Raw genomic sequence first — 20,302 nt, forward strand, 5'->3', positions numbered from 1 at the left:
TAGAATTTTTCCATCCTATCAAAAAAATATTTTAGTGTTGACTATGTTTTTTTTCTCAAAATTTTCAAATTAATCAATAATATAATATTATTTGATCTATTTCATACCAGCCTTTTTGTTGCTCCGGTTACGATATTTTTTAACATTTTTGGCATTGGCATTGGCTGTGGCTGGCATCCGGCATTGGCAGAGCACTTCTCTCTCTCTACCTTCGTCAGCTGCTGCGCCGGTGCAAGTTGAAATTAGAAGTTTCTCTTCTTGCTGTTTATTGTTAAGAGAAATTTTGAAATACATACATCAGTGAAGGCAAGGCTATTTATGTTTAGTTCACTGTTCACTTTCACACCCCTGCAATAAATCTCAAACGCTTAGTCAAATAGACGAAACCACATCACCAGGTTCGCCGCCTTCTTATTTCTTTAAATTTTCTTCCAGAATGGTCGGTTGCTCATTGAAAGGTGACTGCACGATGCAGGTGGTCAGGATTTTTGTGCATTTGCTGGCCGCTTCTATGTTCTCGTACAGCGTCTTCTACGACTGGTATTTCGTGGTCGTTCCGCGCGAAGTGAGCCCGGTATCTGGAGGCTATGGAGGAAAGTTCAAGTACCTCACGTTTTGGGATGCCGTAAGTGGTGCCATTGGTAATAGATTTACACTAACTGAATTTTTGCCAATCTTAGGTGATCCAAAGTCTATTCTTTATTCTGTGCCTATTCAACGACTTCTTCGGCAGCAATGAAAACGACCCAAAAACAAAACCTCTTCTCAGAAGGATCAAAGACTACGTTCAAGTCACAATTGAATTTCCAGTAGCAATGGTCTGCAGCAGATAATATTTTTAAATCCAACACAATTACCCATCATTTCAGTTTGTAGGGATAACCTTTTGGGCCCTGTATGCGGTTGACAGAGAGCTGGTCTTTCCAAAAGTCATAGATCAATTCTTTCCCAGCTGGTTGAACCATGTGATGCATACCCACATAATGGGATTTGCGGCGCTCGAGATGGTAATTGCGTGTAGACGTTATCCGTCAAGGTCAAAGGGTTTGACTGGACTTCTTGGATTCATGCTTATCTACCTCACGTGGTATGTAAATCTTATTTTGGCTGTTCATAGTTCGATTTTTCATGTCACTGAACTTGTAAGGATTCTTTTACGTTCATCAAGCTGTACAATTTTTTGAATTTATTATTAATCATTAACACATTTTTAGGGTGTTTGTCATCTTTAACAAGAGTGGACAGTGGGTCTACCCTGTCCTCGCTGTGCTCAACTGGGGCCAGAAGGGTTTATTCTTTGCCGTACTTTTGCTTCTCGTTACTGGTCTGTACCTTCTTGGCGAGAAACTGAACAATTATGTTTGGGGTAAAACTATTATTTATCGAGAAACGTTTTTCTTACTAATAAATGTTCTTTGCCTGTTTTCAGGAAAACATTTGAAACTGGATCAAAGTCCCAGGAAGAGCAGCATTAAGAAAGTTAAATAATTGCTACGCGTTGCGTAAATTTCCATTCAAGTCATAATTTAAGACAGTGGATATTTTGTTAAAGTTTTGGATTTTTATTTTGATACTTTTGCCAAGTTTTGTTATTTTATAGTTGATAGTAAGAAGTTTCAACTAAGTAGAGACATAATTGTAAGAAAAATAAAATGTGCCGTAATTATTAATATTTGGAAACATTCCTAATCGAAGCCTTTATTTTCATTACCTTTGCAAACTGTTCACTTTTTGCCCTTTCTGCCTGCGCCGCCTTTGGGAGTGGCTTTCCCTTTTGAGCTTTCACCCTTTGCTGATGTTTTCGAGGTAGGTTTTTTAGCCTGAAATCAGCAATGAATACAAAATTCATCACATAAAATGAATCCCCTATTACCTTGATCATAGAATCTTTAGTGGCATCGTCCTCATCATCCTCGGACTCGATGGCAAGCTCTTCATCATCAATACCAAGCAAGTCATCATCAGCAGCTCCTCTGCCAGCGCCTTTCTTGTGGCTGACTGACTGAATGGCAAACGGAGTCATGATGGGCATTTTGTTGTATTCTCTAGTCAGCTGCGCCTTGACCTTGCCCTCGATTTGTTGCCAAGGACTTGCGTTCGATTCCCACGATGACAGTTCTGCGATCTTGTCCAAATCGTCGCGAACAAGATTGTATTCAACCATGGCGTCAATTGCCTGGCTAACTCCATTGCTGCCTTCTTTCTTCATAGAAGTGAAGATTCGGCTTTGCAGAGCATTCAGGTAGTCCAACTGCACAGCACTTTTGCTTCCAGTGATGCTGAAAATCGAGAATTACTTACGAGTGCTGGTTGAAGTGATTTTGCCTTACGATAGCCGCATGTGCATCTGCAATTCGCTGGCCATTCGGTCAAACTTGTTCTTTTTCGAGTTTTTGCCCAGCCATGAAGGAAACATTGCCTGGCTTGTCAGACGGCCGCGTAAAACAATGCCAGGAGTGACAGTGGAGTAGATAGCCTGTATGAAGATTGGATATTATTTATTTAGCTTGATCATTGTCAAACAAACCTGAACAGGAAGAAGACCCCAAGCTTGATTGGTTCTAATAATATTTTCTACCAAGTCTCCTTGAGCAATGCTATCAGCTGCTCTGGACATGAGCTGCAGTTTCTTTATTTTGCTGGAAAATAATAATAATAATGAATACAAATTCCTCCACATTTGCTTCAAGCATTACTCGGCTCCATTAGCAACACCATGGACAGCTGAGAGATAATTTTCTTGGACAAACAACGGACCAAGGCTATAATCTTGAAAGAAGAGGTGAGTTTTGTCATAGATTGCATTCTTGCTTTTCTCCTCCATGTTGGCACTGAAAACTTTGGGGGTAATATCCCAGATTCCCTACAGAGAACATATTAGTGGGTAACCTACTGGAATAGAATTTGCTTTACAATTTTGAATTCTTTCTTGGACTTTTTTGACTCCTTCTCCATCAGTCCTGTTTTCATATTGGTCTCACCAGCAGCCCAAAGGCTCATCATGTGAATAATCTGACGAATGTCAAAGTTTGTTCCCGCAATCATGGCATCTAGGTCTCCCTTAGGGATGGTAACCTTCTCCTTGAAGCAAATGCTCATCATTGCCGCCTGAAATGTCAAATTGTTAAGGTAATCGTAGCTCAAATTTAATATAATCTTCTTGTACCCTGATTTGCTCAAGTTTCGGTTTCTGGAATCTCAAATCAAAGCAGTAGTTGACCAAACTGCGAATTTTCTGCGAGCCACGATCATTGCAAGTGCAAACGACTGGAATCTTTGACTGTTTGACCAGTAGAATGAGCTCAGCAATTCCACCTCTGTCCTCGTTTCCTATCATGATATTCTTTTATGTTAAAACAATTTGAATATTATCAAAGTGGTTGCAGTACCAGCCATTCCATCAACTTCCTCCATGAGCAAAATTCGCTTCTTTGATAATGCCTTGGCTCTATTCCCTATCAAGAGAAAAAATTAACCACAAAAATATATTTTTCGGTATTTGACTTCAAATGGAAATTTAAATTACCTTTGAACATTCCCGAAAGGCTTTGGGTTGAAAGAAGTTCACTAACTTCTTGGTGCAACAGCTTTTTTGATCTAGTGTCCGATGCATTGAACTCCACAATGTCAAAGCCAAGTTCCTTGCAAACCAGATGGACAGATGTGGTTTTTCCTGATTTTCATAAATATGCAAGGTCAAGAAGTGGAAACATTTATTAGAAGCCAACCTATTCCAGGAGGGCCAGAGAGTAATGCAGCTTTGAAAGCAGCTCCATTGTCGTTTTTGGCCCAGGGAGCTGGCCTAGGCTTCTTCTCATTAGGATTCGAGTGATTCTTTTCCCAGTCTTGAAGCCATTGGATCAATTTCTTGACAATGCTTCGGTCTGCCTGTTGACCGATGATCTGTCTTACATTCTGTGGCTTGTACTTGTCCACCCACATGGTGTGATCTCCAGCATCAAGTGCAGGACTGGGCGGCAACGTTTTTTGTGATCCAGCTAAGGAATTGAAATTTAGTGTGGTCCAGGAAAATGTGACACTTTTTTAACCTCCATAAGATGAGGTTGACTGCTGGCTTCCGTCAGCAAATCTTTGACTTCCAGAGGAAGATGCTTGAGAAATGGGCTTTTCAGTTGGTGAATTGTTTCCTAGTTTCTTATTAATGGTGGTTTTGATTAAATCTTTTTCAACCACTGGCTTGGCCGTCTTTGGGGTTGTTTGCTTTCCAGGTTTTGAAGGAGCTGCCACTGAGGGAGATGGACGCGTTCGAATCAACTCCAACAGTCCATCTTCGTCGATGTTTGGAATGTTCAAATTTTTAGCCTGAAAATAGAACAAAGTGGGCATCGTTTTGTAAAAGAAGTTTACAATTTCAAGTACCTTATCAAGTTTAGCTGGACCTGCCTCCTCTCCAGCAACCAAATAGCTTGTGTTCTTGCTAATACTGCTTGTGACTTTTCCCCCGTATTTCTGCACCAATTCGGCTGCCCCTTCCCTGTCGAGCGAGTCCAAAACCCCAGTGATGACAAAGGTCAATCCTGAAAGACAATTCTCCGCTCCCTCAGGGAGCTCTTTCATCCCAAGATTAGCTGGACCTTTTCTTTGAAGGTATTTTCGGTAGTTGTCTGCTTGATGCTTCTTTTTTTCAATGGCTTCCTCCAACATAGAGTCATCAAGATCAACCGTCTTGTGTTTCTTCTGCTCGGGAGACTCCGTTTTTGGTTTTTCTTTGCCCTGTAAAATTTGACAACTCTTTCAGTTGCGTACGCAGCACAATTTAATGGAGATTAACATTTTATACTGTATCACAATTAAGGCGATAGAATTGGTAGACGTACCGGTTTAGTTTGTTTCGGAGAGCTGCTCGCAACTTCCTTTTTGTTTAATTTTGTGGGCTTCTGCTCCTCAAGAATGTCAGCACTCGGCCGCTTTTTGTCTTTTGAAGGCGACTTTTCTTTCACAGGTTTTGCTGAAGTTTTCTGGGAGTGCTTTTTCTCAATTGTATCAACTTGCTCAAGGGTGGCAATGAATTCATCATCACTGTGAATTTCAATTTCACAATGTACTTTGTTCTGCAATGGGACAGGAAAATGTTTAACTTGCTTAGCGAAAAATGTATTATAATACTTTAGTTCCATTGGCTCCATTTTCCTTGGCTTTTTTCGGAGGCTCCTCTTTCTTGATTGACGTGGTGACAGCAGAGCGCTTCGCAGGTTTTGACCCAAATAAACTCGAGACATCTTGAACTCTTTCTTGCTTTGGATGAGTTTGTGTTTTGGTGTCTGCTAATTAATGTGAAATTATAAAAGAATTGGATATTCAATGTGTGCGAAGCAAACCTTGAGGTTTTGATTTCTTCTTACTAACCACGACATCTTCATCACTGTCAGACTCAACAATTAGTTTTTTCTTTCTCTTTTTCGTGATTTCTTCCGTCTCCTCCTTTTTCTTTGAAGCAACAGTAAAAAAAGATCTAATGTCCTGAAATTAAAGATAATTCAATAATTAACGATTCTCTGGTGCGTATTAAATGTCAAAAGATAACTATTACATAGACGAAATAATCAACAGCCGCATAAAATTTATGTACACAATAAGCTATGCAATTTGGTCTATTTAAACAATTATCTCATTGGATGGTACATTTTAAGATATCAATCTTTTCAAGTGTGTATATACCGGTAAACGTATGACGGTGACAACGAAGAGTGGACAATATTGAGATTACATATATGTAATTACTGCATTCACTAATTATAATCATAATGTCATAGAACTGAATGTCATGCACTTAAGTATTTATAGAACATACAAATTATTATGAACTGTCAGTGAGAGCATACTTACGCGACTCATCTTATTAGGTTTTTAAGCAGCGATCGGCTCAGACAATCTCATAAAGAGAACAGCACTTCTAGTAAGCCTAAGAAACAGGTTAGGCAAAGGAAGCGAATCGAACGCCTCAGACGAGAAGGACGGTATGTTAAACCCGCGAACAAGGGATTAAAAAAGATAACAAATGGCTCAACAACAAACACAAAAATATCGAATAATCCAATTTTGAAAGCAGCAAAATTGTGGCCCTTCAACCACAATTTGAGCGCGTTAGCGGCAAGGCGAAGCAAGGCAAGGGGGGACAAATAGGCGGTATTTACATTCGGAACAGCTGATCGGTGATCCCTCTCTCTTTCTTAGGAGCTAGGAGGTTCGTGCGGTGAAGTAGCGCACAACAGAAATTGTCTGGGGAGTGGGGAAACTGATAAGAGAAAAAAGAAAAGATCATTAATGATAATTTTCCCGTTTTTTTTTACCAAAGCGGCTCTTGAAACTTGAGATTCTATGCGCTGAGGAATAATGAAACATCTAGTTTAAAATCAATTTTTTTTAAACTTCAATAAATGAATAAATAAATTCCCATGAAGTTCCATCAGTGAGTAGTATATAGTATATTTGAGCCGGAAATTTTTGGGTAAAGTGGGCAGCCGCCAGCCACCGTGAATCTGGCAAAGCTACACCAGCCACCAGGGAACAAGGGTCAAAAATTTAAAAGCACAGGAGAAAAAATTGTCCTGCTAACCTTTGGACGTTAAGCAAAACTTCATGTTTTAAATTTTGTCAGCCACGACAGCCGCCGCCGCCGAGCAAAAAATTTGGATTATATGCCCGGTCCCATCAACCGGCTATAGACATCCAATTTTTAGTCTACAATGGGCTTTGTGCAAACCGTTTTTCGAAAAAAATTATTTTATCGATATAAAATGGTTTGCAACATGAAATGATTATTATAATTTATTTGTATTCTTTTTCTGGATTTTGAAAAATTATGAACATTATTAACAACGTTAACAACAACAAAAATCTCAATAAATTTGTTGAATATTCAAAATCCAGAATAAAATATTTATATATCATATGATTTAAATAATGGTAAAAGAGCAAAAATAGGAAAAATAGCCTGTAGCATGACGTCCAAAACAACTTAGAATAATAATATTATTTTAAAATATTTCCCTTCATTTCACAATCAGTAACTTAAAACTTAATTTTGATATTGTTCAATAACACACTAACACTACAAAAAGAACAACGGGTATGTAACGTTCAATTTTAATTTTAGGCTGAAGTTGAGATCGGATGGCTGGCTTCTAAAGAGGCTCTAGGCATGCTTTTGCTTGAACTGACAACTGACATTGAGATGACTCATGAGTCCTGACTCGCTAATTCCAGCTCCCGCTCCTGCAAGTTCTCCCCACTCCCACCAGTACGTCATTTCCTCCTTCTCTGAAACGTGAGTGTTTATTGGGCCATACTCGAGAGCCTGTGACGTCAAACGACAGGGGAAAGGGTAGGCAGGAGAGCAGCGTCTACGTGAGTTTCATCCAACTCGGCACTCGTCCATTTTGTAGAAAGCGCGATACCGGAGTTTACGCTCGTAAACATCAGTACGGAAAAATCGGCATTTCCTGCTAAATATTTTGATTGCTGCACTGGATTGGATCTGGATGATCGTTGGAATCAAATAGCTTCCAATTTCGAGCTCAACCAGGCTGCGCAAGGTGGGTATTTCAGCATATTTTAGTGTTCGAAATGAAGCATCGCATTTCGTAACTGCGACATAGCCCCCCTCAGAAGCCTCCAGTCCACAGGCGCATAGCAACAGCCGATTAGAAAGTTCTAAACCTCTGTATAGTTTTGTACCTTTCATTTCACCAGGCTAAGGTAACACAGTTTAGAGCTTGTAGCTGATGCTGTTTCTAGTTGCTATTGATTTTCGGGATTTTCAATTTAAATTTTAAATCTGAAGTCTCAGAGCGGATATAAGTATGTACCTTCATTTCCTCACGTGCTCACTCGTTAACATGAACTTAAGTAACAAACATGGTAAAGAATTCATCTGATGAATCGCGTTAATGTTCATTTTTGCCCTTTTTAACACCAAACGCTAAATTCTGGCTAGCAACAACGCGCAAATCTTTTCAAAAATCAAACAAACTCAAAAAATGAACATTTTTATTTTACTTTTTCATGCTTAGGAATTCTTACTGATTTTTTTATTATTAGAAATCATTTCAATTTTTCATTCAGATATCTCAAAATTTTCTTATCGCTCCTGGCAAAGAATTCCTAATTGAAAGTCATCTCTTATTTATGTCTTTTAATTATTTCGGGGCTGCATCGCAGCCGGTTTTCATGGAAATGATTTAAACAGAGTATTCACATAAATTCCCTCAGTCGATTGCAACAATAATTTTACAGTTCATGGGACAAGTTCCAAGATTTTCCATAATAACCAAGTTCATTTTGGCGGTTAGGCGAAGGGAAATATCTTTTTCTAAAGAATTTAGTCTCAGAGGGGAGACACTCAGGTTATGGGGGTGACTCGCGGGAGTTGCCATGCCACGCTGACCGTGGGAATGGGATGGATGTAAAAAGCACACACAGAAGCATTCCCGAAAAAGCACACACAAAAGCATTCCCAATGCCCACCACCAGGCAATCCATAATACCCTGTCGGGTAGTGATTCACCTTTGTAATTTTGTATCTCTCCCTCGGCTCTCCCCTTGAGGTGCACAAACACAATACATCGCAATACCTTTTTTTCTTGACCCATGAGATAAATCTGTTGTTAGCCGAATCTAGCAAAGTAAAAGATGAGTGGCGAGGAATGTCCAATGCTATTGCCCTTTGTTACGAAATTTTCGGTTTCCTTTTTTCAACTTACTGAAAGCTGTTAATTTTATTTCAGCTGCTATCTCATAGCAAACCTGCCCAAGATGAACAACAAGGTCGCGCAAATCGTTGGCCCTTACCTGAGGGTCGACAGCCGCAGTCCCGGCGTCTCTAGGCCTAAAAAAGGTAGCCCTTCTTGTAGGAAGAGCTTACCCCAGCCGATGGTGAGGCAGAGAAGAAAGACTGAATCTGATTCTTACTCCTCATCCCCATCGCAATCGTCTGTGTCTCCGCCTCCAACTAAGTTCTTCGGAAACCGGGGCGGATCGCCCGTCGGAGTCGGCATTCCTTACGCGGGGGCTAAGTTCTCAGAACCGCCTTCGCCGGCACAGTTGCCTACTCCACCCACCCACTGGATGTCGACGGCCAGCAAGACGTCTCAGTGCCATCCTATGCGCAGAGAAGACAAGTACACTGAAATCACCAACCAGTTGAAGTTGATGCTGAACATAACCGCATAACTGCCCTGGATTGTTTACCTAAGTGGACTAAACAACTTAGTTCTAAGGTTTATGACGAACCCCGCAAGATTATTAGTTCTCAATCATTCGTTTTCTAAGGATTTGAGCTGCTTTAAATTTAATTTTTGATTGGCTAATATTTGTGATTGTGCAGATGTGTACCATTGGGTGCTTGATCAAACTACCACGTAAATACAGAGTCATTTGAAGGGGCGACACCACTGCCTAGCACTAGTGTCGTGACCGCTCGCCCTTGGAGGCTTGCACCCTTGCGTATTTACCTGACACTCAACGTGATTTGATTTGAGTATCTCCCTGGATTCCAAATTGTAGATAATACCTCGAAAGTCCCAGTGAATATCAATTTCCCATCTCCTCTTAAAGTATAATTGTTCATGAATTTGTTCCTGCCGACACGAAATTTAGGAAAAAGCTTTAAGTAATTTTTGTATATTAAAGTCTGATTTAATTCAAGTTTCTTGACTGTGTTAAGGTATGCAACTGCGAGAATATTTGGATATAAACTGTGAAAGTTGAACTCGTGACTCAGAAATTGTGGATTAATGGAAGGCGAATTCATTCCGTGAGAACTTTGCCAGGGTTTGCCGCCATTGTAATAACGGTTGCACACCTTAAGATTCTCTTACGGCGAGACCAAACTTACAATAGTATTATAAGATAATGTTGTTGATGTGTTAAACTGAGATACTCGGCTCTGCTGTGATAAGAGTGGAGCTAAAATATCTTTAAACACAATCAAAGAAAACCATGTATTTTTTTCTGCACAAAAATGAAAAAGAGTAATCATATTGTAAAGTCAAATATAAAAAAAGAGTCATTTAATACTATTAATTGACGGATCGAGACGACCCAAATATTTGTGGGACGTTCTCTCTCTTTAAATGGTTAATTTTTTGATTTACAAGTGATAAAACTATTCGTTGATCTTGAACCGATGTGATTATTTGGTCAGCTTGGTACTGGTGCATTAATTCTTTCCTCAGAGTACAAATATTATGAGTCAAACTGAATGAATACGACGTTACTTGAATTAATAGACCAAGTATCCAGGCGGCTATCAATCAATGTCTTTATCAAAGAGTTTCGGCATATATTGATTTGAAAATTGTATTGTTAAAAAAAATGTTCAATGTTTAGGCACCAATTTTTTTATGCGCAAAATTGTGTAAGAAATTTCCATGTCATGTAAAAAATGCAAAACCAACATCTAAGGGTCCTTAATTGGACCCGCAAATGATTCAAGTAAGAGCTACCACTGCAATACGCAAGCCGCATTGCGCGACTTGTCGCAAACCGGGTACCTAGTACCCAAAACAAAAGCAATAAATCTGACTTTTTCAAGTCAAACCTGACTTTTTCAAGTCAAAATATACGATGAAGACTGGACGATGCCCCTAAACCGAAGACTGGACGGTGCCCCCCTGAACCGAGGTCTGGATGATGCCCCTGAATCGAAGACTGGATGATGCTCCCCTGAACTGAGGTCTGGATGATGCCCCTAAACTGAAGACCGGATGGTGCCCCCCTGAACTGGACTACTAGAGACGTGGCAAGAGCAAGATTCTTATGAAGTTCCATTAGTAAGTATTTGAGGTGAGAGTTGTTTTATTCATTATCTCACTCTGCTCCCAGTGGGGAAAGCAATTTCAGCGTCTGTCAGATGTGTCAGGATTTAATTTTTCTTTCCAGTGGTTTCTACGCCTCAGGAGAGGCTGTTATTATATTTTGAAGGCCGTTCTATTTTTATGATTGCAGCGACGATTCTCTCGAGTGGCGTGAAAGCAGTCAAACAATATGTAATGGCTTTGTGATAACCATAAAGGGCATCTTCATGAAAATGTAAAGCGAAATAAATTTCAATATTTTTCTTACTTCTACTCGACCTTCATTTGAGTTGTATAGGTAATGAGGAAAAAAAGAACATTTTTGGCCTCGAGACGAGATTATGGCCTAAATTTTGGGAGGAAAAAAATTAGCAAGATCCTCTTGGATACTTAAAATTAGAAAGTAGCAAGTTGAACCTAACTAACTGGTTCTCTTGATAAAATAAGATTTAAACATACAAAGGCAAGGCACCGTTTCTTAATCAAAATTGTAAATGGCTGTAATTAAATACAAGCAAAGTAAAATTCTGAGAGCCAGCTCTTGGAGTTAAAAATAATTGCGTCCGAATTTCGCAATGTCTGGAATCAGAGTTGGATAACGTTGCGAAGCAAGTTAATTTGTTGTTCAATCTTTGCTTTCCTAACTGCGCAGTTTCTGAATTGGCAACCCAGTTGGCAACCGGTCGCGTGTGCCAGAACCACTTCCCCTCCACGCTTTTAAAGCACGACAAGCGGGGAAACAAATTAGCTCACCAGACTGCTCGATGCCGGGCTCAATGATAAACAAGGTTATGTGTTCAGTCAGCAGCTGGAGGAGGGGGAAAGCATGGTAGTGTGTACATTGAGTGGATAGTGGTGACTGTGGCGAGGACCACGAAGTAGTAGTAGCAGGGGGGTGGGGTGAGTGCTTCTTTTACTATTATCAAAAAGTTAACTTTTAATTCACTTTTACTGATAACGCGAACTCGACAACAGGTCTGTGTCTGTACTTTAGTCGATGTTTGCTTTTCCCACTTGAATCACGGAGATAAAAGGGATCAATATAGATAGACCATAATTATTTCTCTCTTTGCTGTTAATGAACAGAATCCGGCTGCTTGGACTATGGCTTGGACCAACAGCAAATTTCAATTTGCCATTGATCGCGGCGGAACTTTCACTGATATCTATGCAAGATGCCCTGGAGGAAAAGTACGCGTGATGAAACTGCTTTCTGTCGATCCGGCTTATCCTGATGCCCCTAGGGAAGGTATTCGGCAAATTTTAGAAAAGGTATATGATAATATACTCTAATTTATAATTTTATTATTTCTAGAAATAATGCCTAGTTTGTTATTTGACCTATTCGGTTTCCATAGGAGCTCGGCACTTCAATACCAGCAAATGAACCTATTGACGAAGAGAAAATTGAATGGATCAGGATGGGCACCACAGTTGCCACAAATGCTTTGCTGGAGCGAAAGGGCGAACGAATGGCTCTGGTTGTCAATGAAGGCTTTAAAGACATTCTTTATATCGGTAATCAAGCCAGACCCCGCATTTTTGACTTGGTAGTGTGCTAATATTTTTTACTAATGATTGAAGTTATTAAATTTTTTGTAATTTTTTTAGTCTATAAAATGCCCTGACGTTTTGTATGAGTCGGTGGTTGAGGCACGGTGTAGGGTTTTACTTGAAAAGTCGGAGTGCGAGTTGAACAGCATTGAGCAGTACCCAAAGGTGACAGGGAAAACAGGTGAAAAAATAATAGTCAGTCAAGGTTTGGACGAGGAAAAACTTCGCTCAGATCTTAAACCCCTCCTGGAAAAGGGTATCAAAAGTTTGGCTGTGGTTTTGATGCACTCGTACACGTAGGCTTATTTTCTGGCAATTATTTACTGTATTTCTATCAGCTGCAATATTCAGGTTCTTCGAACACGAGTTGAGAATAAACGAAATCGCCAAGGAATTAGGCTTCACGCACGTTTCGCTGTCTCATCAAGTCATGCCGATGGTTAGAATGGTTCCCAGAGGATTCACTGCTTGTGCAGACGGCTACCTAACACCGCACATTCAGACATACTTGAAGGTAAAAAGTTGAACGTAGGAATATTTAGCTTATTTAATTCTGTTGTTAGAGTTTTGCCTCTGGATTTAAGAACGGCCTGAAAGGCGTGCATGTTCTCTTTATGCAGAGTGATGGGGGTCTTTCACCAATGGAGCTGTAAGCTAGTATACTATTCTATCTTTCCTATAATTATATGTAGCATAGAAAAGCATTGAATTAATTTTTCTTCCCTTGACTAGAGCATTGTTTTAAAAATATTTTGATGTTGTGTGCAGTTTGGTTATTGTAGAATAGCTTTTTTGACACTGTTTATCTTCTCTTTTGTAACGGTAAAGTGAGTTCTCATTTATTTTGTACTTTACATGTCATTTTTAATTAGAATTAATATGACAATATGGCAATGTTATTGTAATCTGGCAGCCAGTTTACATTCACAAAGTTATAAATTGTTTATTCTCATCTAAGTCATAATGCACATTGTACAAATACAAACAAAGTTAAAGTCAGAAAAATATATCGATGAGTATAAGGCAACAAAGCTAGCGAAAAACCGATTAAACAGACCGTAGTCATCGCAATGCGCCCGTGAGATAGATCACTTACACCAAAAATTACGATAAAAAAACACTCGCCACGTGTATTGTGCTGCTTGAATTGCGGAGCGGTGTAGTCTGAGCGCCAGAAGCAAATCGTTCCATGGCTTGACGACCCTGAAGAAGAACGCGCATTGGCCGAAAGCACTGCGGGTCGGGGGCGGCTGGAGGCGGTGGTGCTGGCCACTATCACCTCTCAGTACACAACCTTGAATTAGTCTCGCACGCGCGTTAAAATTAGTTAAAAATTCTTTTTGTGACTATTTTCACTTTCCCTATTTTAACAAAAAAATTAAAATTACGTTCACACACAAAAAAAAAACATTTAACCAATCCAATCCTAAAAAATAGAATGAATGGTAAGTTTGAACGTTTTTATCTTTTAAGTCGCATTCTAGCAGGTTATATTTTGTTTGTCATTTTTTGTTTGTCTGAGGAAATGTTAAACATTTATCAACTGTTTTTAAAAGATATGCATAGCAAGTTTGTTAACTTCGAACAAAATGTACTGAATAATATTAGAATATTTAAAAAACTGACAAACTTATTGTGTTTAATGATTTCAATTGCCAGGTTCAATGGTTCAAGAGCAATTCTGAGTGGCCCGGCTGGTGGTGTCGTTGGCTACGCCATGACCTCATGGGACAGTGCTTCAAAGCAACCAATTATTGGCTTTGACATGGGAGGAACCTCGACGGATGTCAGTCGCTATGCCGGAGAATACGAACATGTTTTTGAGTCCACCACTGCCGGTATCACGATTCAGGCGCCGCAGGCAATTATTAAAAATTGACTTTTAGTGTCTGAGTGAACAAAACAACTTTATCCACAGCTGGATATCAACACGGTGGCCGCCGGAGGCGGTTCAATGCTCTTCTTTAGGTCTGGCATGTTTGTGGTCGGGCCCGAGTCGGCTGGAGCGCACCCTGGACCAACTTGCTACAGGAAAGGTGGACCGCTCACTGTGACCGATGCAAACCTGGTGCTTGGCCGAATCCTACCTAAATACTTTCCAAAAATATTTGGACCAAATGAAAATGAACCTTTGGATAAAGAGGGCGTTCTTAAAGCTTTTGAAAGGCTAACAAATGACGTGAGGGTGCTAAAAGTTTAAGAGGGTCTAAATTTGATTCGCCCACTCTTAGATTAATGCTTTTGAAAGTAAAGAGCGAGGGGCTGAATTCACCCCTCGGACTAAGGAGGAGGTTGCCATGGGTTTTATCCGGGTGGCCAATGAAGCCATGTGCCGACCAATCCGAGCTCTAACGCAAGCGAGAGGCTTCGACACCTCGCAGCACATCTTGGCCTGTTTCGGGGGCGCTGGCGGACAGCACGCGTGTTCCATCGCGAGGTCGCTGGGCATGAGCACAGTCCTGGTGCACAAATATGCTGGCATTTTGTCCGCTTACGGCATGGCACTCGCCAGTGTGGTACAAGAGGCGCAGGAAGCCTGTGCCAAAGTATTCTGTAAAGGTACACCTTGCTATTTTCTAAACAATCTAAAAATTAACGAAACGTGCTTCATTTCAGAGAATTTTGCATTTCTCGATCAACGGCTGGCTCACTTGAGCGATGAATGCAGGAGCAAACTGAAGGAGCAAGGGTTCACAGATGAGCAAATAAAAATTGAGCCCTATTTGCACATGAGATACAAAGGCACTGATTGTGCTCTGATGTGCCATGCTTCCATTGGCCAACACAGTGATAATGTCATGCAGCATGGCGACTTTTTAACATCTTTCCTGGATAGGTACTATTTGCTTGATTTGATTTAATGCGGTGTTTTTCACTTGAGAAATTTCCATTTGTAGATACAATCGAGAATTTGGCTTTGTAATACCGGAGAGACAGGTTTTGGTCGATGACATCAGAGTTCGCGCAACAGGAGATGTCATCACAAATCTTGAGACAGAAATACAGCCTGCCAATGCTACGCTGCAAACTGAAGAGGTTTTATAACTCTGCATTTAATTTTTATTTGGATTTTTAAAGTATTTGAAAACAGATCACTAAGGTTTATTTCGAAACTGGCCCGCAAGACAGTCCAGTTTACTTACTCAAAAATCTTGGACACGGCGCCAAAGTCAATGGGCCAGCCATAATTATTGACGGCCTCAGCACCATTTTGGTGGAGCCAGGCTGCATCGCGGAAGTGACCGCTCAAGGCAATTTGCGAATCAAGATAGGTTTTGCTGGCAAGACAGTCGTCGATGAGAAAGTAGACCCAATTCAGCTCGCCATTTTTTCCCACCGTTTTATGAGCATCGCAGAGCAGATGGGGAGGTAGTTCTCTAAATTAATATCAGTAATTAACCTTACAAAGGAATATAGAATTTTGCAGAGGACGTCAATTTCTACCAACATCAAAGAGCGCCTCGATTTTTCTTGCGCCCTATTTGGCCCTGATGGCGGACTAGTGTCCAACGCGCCTCACATTCCAGTGCATCTTGGTGCAATGCAAGAAGCAGTTCAATTCCAACTGAGACACCTAAAAGACGATTTGCACGCCGAGGATGTCATCCTATCAAACCATCCTTGCGCCGGCGGCTCCCATTTGCCAGACCTGACGGTCATCACTCCAGTATTCCACAAGTTTGTATCAATTAAAAATAAAAATGGTTGTACTGATTTTCGTGTAACAGTGACAGCACCAAGCCAGTATTCTTTGTGGCGAGTCGCGGCCATCACGCTGACATTGGTGGCATCACGCCTGGATCCATGCCGCCTCATTCCACTAGTCTAGACCAGGAAGGCGCCGCTTTCATCAGCTTCAAACTGGTGTCAAAGGGAAAATTCCAGCAGGAAGCGTTGGAGCAGCAATTGAAGAAAGCTGGATCGAGGAATTTGCAGGACAATCTCGCTGATTTGCAGGCTCAAATCGCCGCCAACCGCAGAGTAAGAACACAAACGCGCGTTGAGAAGCGCAGTTTTTTCAATTGGATCTGTGTGCAGGGCATCCAATTAGTACAAGAACTCATCGAAAGCTATGGCCTGAACGTAGTGCAGGCGTACATGAAGCACATCCAGACAAACGCAGAGCTAGCCGTCAGGGACATGCTCAAACAAGTGGCTGAAAGCAGTAAAACCGGTTCGCTTCTGTCGGCTTCGGATTTTATGGACGACGGCTCTGTCATCAATCTGTCTGTCAAAATCGACCAAGAGGCCGGCAGCGCTGTCTTTGACTTCAGTGGCACCACTTGGGAGGTCTGGGGTAATGCCAATGCGCCCAGGGCGATCACTCTATCCGCTATTATCTACTGCTTGCGGTGCATGGTCCAGCATGATGTCCCATTGAATCAGGTGAGACAGGAGCAAATTATGATTTATAATTGTTCTAAAGAATCTCCGTCATCCACTTCTTAAATAATTAACATGACACAATTTTTATATTGAATAAAGAAAAATGAATAATTTTTATATCAATGTATTTTCCTCAAATTTAAAGGACGTTGACCCTTTTCCATTTAGCTAATGTAGAATTCTTTTCCCCAAGGGTTGTCTGGTTCCCGTGAAGGTCGTGATTCCCAAGGGCTGTTTGCTCGACCCGTCTGAAAACGCGGCTGTTGTTGGCGGAAATGTGACGACCTCTCAGAGAATAGTTGACGTTGTGTTTCGTGCGTTTTCCACTTGTAGTGCCTCCAATGGCTGCATGAACAACATTACCTTTGGCACCGACACCTGGGGTTACTATGAAACCGTCGCGGGAGGAGCTGGAGCCGTGAGTAAATTTCTCTCTCTTAAGTAGTTAAACTAGCGCGTGCCGTAATAGGTCTTTGGAGAGTAGAAATTCTTGGTATTTACTCTGTTTGTATAGTAGACTCGAACATTCCCTTATTTTCTTTGTTTAATTTATTTAACTCTGTTGTGATTATTTTTTATATTTATAATTCAATTCGAAATAATCTTCTATGGCCGAAATTATTGCCTAAGAGTCCAGGAACGCGCGCTCCTGGATAAAAACCTCAGATTAGATAGTTATTTTTCTTGGTTTACTTAAATTCCATCGATGAATCCAGTCCAGGCACGTTCCATTGTTGAAATAAAAACTGGATATTTATTGTATTTCCTCGTTGCTAATTGTAAGAGCGTAAATTGTATTTTTCCATTTTGCCTCAGCTTAAAAACCCTATTTCATGGTAAAAATATATTCAAATTAGCAGACAGAATTTAAAATTTACACTGATTAAGATTTTTAAGAAAACCTGAATCAAATTCCCTGACTGTAAATTCCCAAATAATAGTCCTGATTTTGTGTTCGCCTTTCAGGGTCCGAGTTGGCACGGCAGGGGAGGTGTGCACACGCACATGACAAATACCAGAATCACTGACCCTGAGATTGTGGAGAGAAATTATCCAGTCATAGTAAATCATTTCAGTTTACGACCTGGCTCTGGCGGCGGCGGCCGGTGGCGGGGCGGCGACGGCGTCCGCAGGGAGTTGCTCTTCCGCACTCCGGTCACTCTGTCTGTGCTCACGGAACGACGCGTCTTCAGGCCATACGGTCTTTTCGGTACGCATACACACATTTGTTTGCTGTCCCGCCGCGTTTTATGGCCGTCTAAGTGCCTCGTTAAACTAGCCAAGCTTGCAGCTGTTGTCTCTCGAGAGATTCGCTGGGGCAAGGAGCAAATTCAATAATTACTTGATGCCGCCCAACCCCAAGAAGACAAATTAATTGTTAGACGCGTTTCATGGCGTCTTAAAGCGCCCTTTTTACGACTCGACAAAGTTGCCTGCAGTAAAGTTTGGTTCAGCAAGGTTGAGCGTCTATATTTTTACTCCCGCCCAAATTGCAAGCCATGAATTTTTCATTTCATAGATGATTTCTACTCTTGAGCATGTAAGACATTGTGCAAATAGTGCGAGAGATAGTAGTTCTTTTGTCGTTGCCCCTCTAAGAGGCTCATCAATCCTCGCTTTTTGCTCATGGTAATATTAAAAGACAGCTTAATAATAGGTAAGAGGCTTTCGAGAATAAATGCATTTTCCCTACGCACGAGAAAGCTATTAACTTTGTGACACAACAAGTGGTACTTCCAGTCGACGGAGAAGCCAGTTGTCTGAAAAGGAAAATGTATTTCTCCGAGAGTGTATTTCTCTTCCCCTTATATAAATCAAACGCCCCCGACTGTGGAATCGCAGTGTGCGACGCGAATGTGGAACGGCTCAATTGCAGGGAAAGTGATTTTGTGTTGCAGGCGGAGAAGACGGCGAACGGGGCCAAAACCTTTTGATCAGGAGCGACGGCCGCATCATCAGGCTGGGATCAAAGACGGCGGTCAGAGTGAACGCTGGGGTAGGTGGAAGCAAATTAAATTGCCCTCTCATAGTCTCATTTGCCGTCCACTTCGTTTCCCCATTCATCTCCTAATTTTGCACCCCCTAAGAAGCGCCTATTCTAGGGGCCGCTGTAATTAGGTTCCACCTTCGGCAAACGCGCGTTGTTCGCACATTTCTCTCTAGCTTTTCCGGGGTCGTATATTTTTTTTATTATTTAGGGCGAGATGATGTACATTTAAGTTTTTGTGCGCGCGGTGTGTCTTTCGGCGTCAGCCTGCGGTATATATCTGCGGCGCGCTTTTAATAAATTATACCGCGTTGCATGACTGTGTGAGCGCACACGATGGGATAAGAGAGTTGGGAAAAGGAAACTCCCAAACACAAACAGGGAGAACGCCGCACGGCTGCTTTTTGCGCCGACGAGGAGTAAGTGGAGCACGCTCATTCAGTCCAGCCGAGAGCTGAATTATGCAGCGAATTATCCCTGCATGCAAATGCGTGGTGTCTGCCGGTTTAAAAACACTCCCTATAAGTGATACATATTTTCGTCAAAAAACGTCACACAGGGAGAACAAAATTCTATTGCACATTCATAATAATTATTGCTGCAGTCGTGCTGTGTGCAGCGCATTGGAATTCAATGTTGCGCGGGTTGCATAGCTTGGGGATCCAGCAGGCGCTGATCCTTCGCGTTTTGAAATTTAGAGCTCCATTGATTTTACACCACCAGTGGAATTGAGCTGGATTTGAGTCAGACAAAATAATATTTTTGAAGTGAAATGTGACACTGCAAAACTTCAGATATATCATAACTGCTTCATGTCGTAGATGTATTCTATATCATTTACTTCCCAGTAACTTACCCACTGACGCGTAAACTTATGTTTTGATTTAGGAAACGTTCCGACTTTTGACCCCTGGTGGCGGAGGTTTCGGCAAGGGATGCCAAGAGAGCGAAGAAGCAACACCGGGTGCGAATGTGCAAACTTTCGTCGAGAGGGGTAGCGTTTATGAATACCGTCAGGCGCAAGAATCCGCCTGATTATCACGTCAATTCAATTGTTCTTGATTAATAAAGTTGTTGTTGTTGTTGTTTATCCAGTTATCAGAGTTGTGTCATTTCAAACCAGAACCAAGTGGAAATAATTTGATGATAGTTTAATCTGGAAGGAGAATCCCGTTCAATTCAGTGCAGATGCAGATAATTTTCGCACAAGCTGCTGGAACTTCTAAATTTCTGATAAAATAATCGGTAGAAGAAATTAGAAATTTAGATAACTTGCTTGTAAATGAATTTTTCAGTCCACAAAAATTAAAAACCTGTCCCTGCACTGCACGATCACTCCTTTGTCAAAATCCAACTTGGCTCACGTTGGCCTTTTGCCCTTCGATGCGATCTGCGAGTTCCAATGATGCTGGAGGAGTCTGCAATATCCGGAGGCAGTAATTGCCTGCTCAGCCGGCTGCTAATATGGAAATGTCTTTTCCTATTTCCTAAGCCGGCACTTGAGACTGCTCACTCGGGCATACACATCTGCCAGCAGTACCAGCAGCAGCAGCAGGAA

At 41.3% G+C, this 20,302-nt stretch overlaps 4 protein-coding genes across 8 annotated transcripts; 3 read left to right on the forward strand and 1 right to left on the reverse strand.

Moving 5' to 3' along the window:
• The first annotated feature begins 159 nt into the window (after positions 1-159).
• Positions 160-1,689, forward strand: LOC135946326 (androgen-induced gene 1 protein-like). Its single transcript, XM_065494521.1, has 6 exons — positions 160-306; positions 436-625; positions 681-818; positions 870-1,087; positions 1,215-1,366; positions 1,430-1,689. The coding sequence occupies exons 2-6, from the start codon at positions 437-439 to the stop codon at positions 1,486-1,488; spliced, it is 756 nt and encodes a 251-aa protein (XP_065350593.1). The 5' UTR covers positions 160-306; position 436; the 3' UTR covers positions 1,489-1,689.
• On the reverse strand, positions 1,664-6,115 carry Gnf1 (germ line transcription factor 1). 4 transcript variants are annotated; one of them, XM_065494369.1, is made up of 16 exons: positions 5,848-6,115; positions 5,340-5,481; positions 5,128-5,285; positions 4,839-5,075; positions 4,381-4,734; positions 4,050-4,323; positions 3,729-3,998; positions 3,527-3,673; positions 3,390-3,455; positions 3,167-3,330; positions 2,914-3,108; positions 2,697-2,863; positions 2,528-2,639; positions 2,331-2,476; positions 1,874-2,279; positions 1,664-1,820 (listed from the first exon to the last, which is right to left on the reverse strand). In XM_065494369.1, the coding sequence occupies exons 1-16, from the start codon at positions 5,854-5,856 to the stop codon at positions 1,725-1,727; spliced, it is 2,943 nt and encodes a 980-aa protein (XP_065350441.1). In that variant the 5' UTR covers positions 5,857-6,115; the 3' UTR covers positions 1,664-1,724. The 4 variants fall into 4 exon arrangements, with proteins under 4 accessions (XP_065350441.1, XP_065350449.1, XP_065350457.1 ...); XM_065494377.1 differs by having other exon boundaries at positions 5,128-5,282; positions 5,848-6,114; XM_065494385.1 differs by having other exon boundaries at positions 4,839-5,072; positions 5,848-6,114.
• A 1,257-nt stretch (positions 6,116-7,372) lies between these two features.
• LOC135946332 (proline-rich nuclear receptor coactivator 2 B-like) lies at positions 7,373-11,086 on the forward strand. Its single transcript, XM_065494535.1, has 3 exons — positions 7,373-7,556; positions 8,748-10,793; positions 10,969-11,086. The coding sequence occupies exon 2, from the start codon at positions 8,776-8,778 to the stop codon at positions 9,190-9,192; it is 417 nt and encodes a 138-aa protein (XP_065350607.1). The 5' UTR covers positions 7,373-7,556; positions 8,748-8,775; the 3' UTR covers positions 9,193-10,793; positions 10,969-11,086.
• Positions 11,087-11,566: 480 nt separating this feature from the next.
• LOC135946221 (5-oxoprolinase) lies at positions 11,567-19,842 on the forward strand. Of its 2 annotated transcripts, none has more exons than XM_065494352.1 (19): positions 11,567-11,717; positions 11,904-12,089; positions 12,176-12,367; positions 12,429-12,667; positions 12,723-12,885; positions 12,935-13,020; positions 14,031-14,232; positions 14,290-14,550; positions 14,603-14,930; positions 14,988-15,207; positions 15,269-15,407; positions 15,463-15,740; positions 15,789-16,049; positions 16,100-16,352; positions 16,410-16,757; positions 16,951-17,175; positions 17,724-17,967; positions 18,656-18,753; positions 19,633-19,842. In XM_065494352.1, exons 2-19 carry the CDS (start codon positions 11,922-11,924, stop codon positions 19,777-19,779), a joined length of 3,852 nt encoding a protein of 1,283 aa, XP_065350424.1. In that variant the 5' UTR covers positions 11,567-11,717; positions 11,904-11,921; the 3' UTR covers positions 19,780-19,842. The 2 variants fall into 2 exon arrangements, with proteins under 2 accessions (XP_065350424.1, XP_065350430.1); XM_065494358.1 differs by having other exon boundaries at positions 11,588-11,792.
• Positions 19,843-20,302: the final 460 nt, after the last annotated feature.

This window comes from Cloeon dipterum, chromosome 1 (genome assembly GCF_949628265.1).
Source record: "Cloeon dipterum chromosome 1, ieCloDipt1.1, whole genome shotgun sequence".
Lineage (NCBI taxonomy): Eukaryota > Metazoa > Arthropoda > Insecta > Ephemeroptera > Baetidae > Cloeon > Cloeon dipterum.

Bases quoted from the DNA above. Each gene is read 5' to 3' on its own strand.
- LOC135946221 (XM_065494352.1), top strand. From the start codon at position 11,922: ATGGCTTGGACCAACAGCAAATTTCAATTTGCCATTGATCGCGGCGGA. The intron at 12,886-12,934 runs GTAAAAAGTTGA...TTCTGTTGTTAG, and splicing joins ACATTCAGACATACTTGAAG to AGTTTTGCCTCTGGATTTAA. The intron at 17,176-17,723 runs GTGAGTAAATTT...TTCGCCTTTCAG, and splicing joins TCGCGGGAGGAGCTGGAGCC to GGTCCGAGTTGGCACGGCAG.
- Gnf1 (XM_065494369.1), bottom strand. The intron at 4,324-4,380 runs GTACTTGAAATT...TTCTATTTTCAG, and splicing joins GTCCAGCTAAACTTGATAAG to GCTAAAAATTTGAACATTCC. The intron at 2,640-2,696 runs GTAATGCTTGAA...ATTATTTTCCAG, and splicing joins GGTGTTGCTAATGGAGCCGA to CAAAATAAAGAAACTGCAGC.
- LOC135946332 (XM_065494535.1), top strand. From the start codon at position 8,776: ATGAACAACAAGGTCGCGCAAATCGTTGGCCCTTACCTGAGGGTCGAC.
- LOC135946326 (XM_065494521.1), top strand. From the start codon at position 437: ATGGTCGGTTGCTCATTGAAAGGTGACTGCACGATGCAGGTGGTCAGG. The intron at 626-680 runs GTAAGTGGTGCC...TGCCAATCTTAG, and splicing joins ACCTCACGTTTTGGGATGCC to GTGATCCAAAGTCTATTCTT. The intron at 1,367-1,429 runs GTAAAACTATTA...GCCTGTTTTCAG, and splicing joins ACTGAACAATTATGTTTGGG to GAAAACATTTGAAACTGGAT.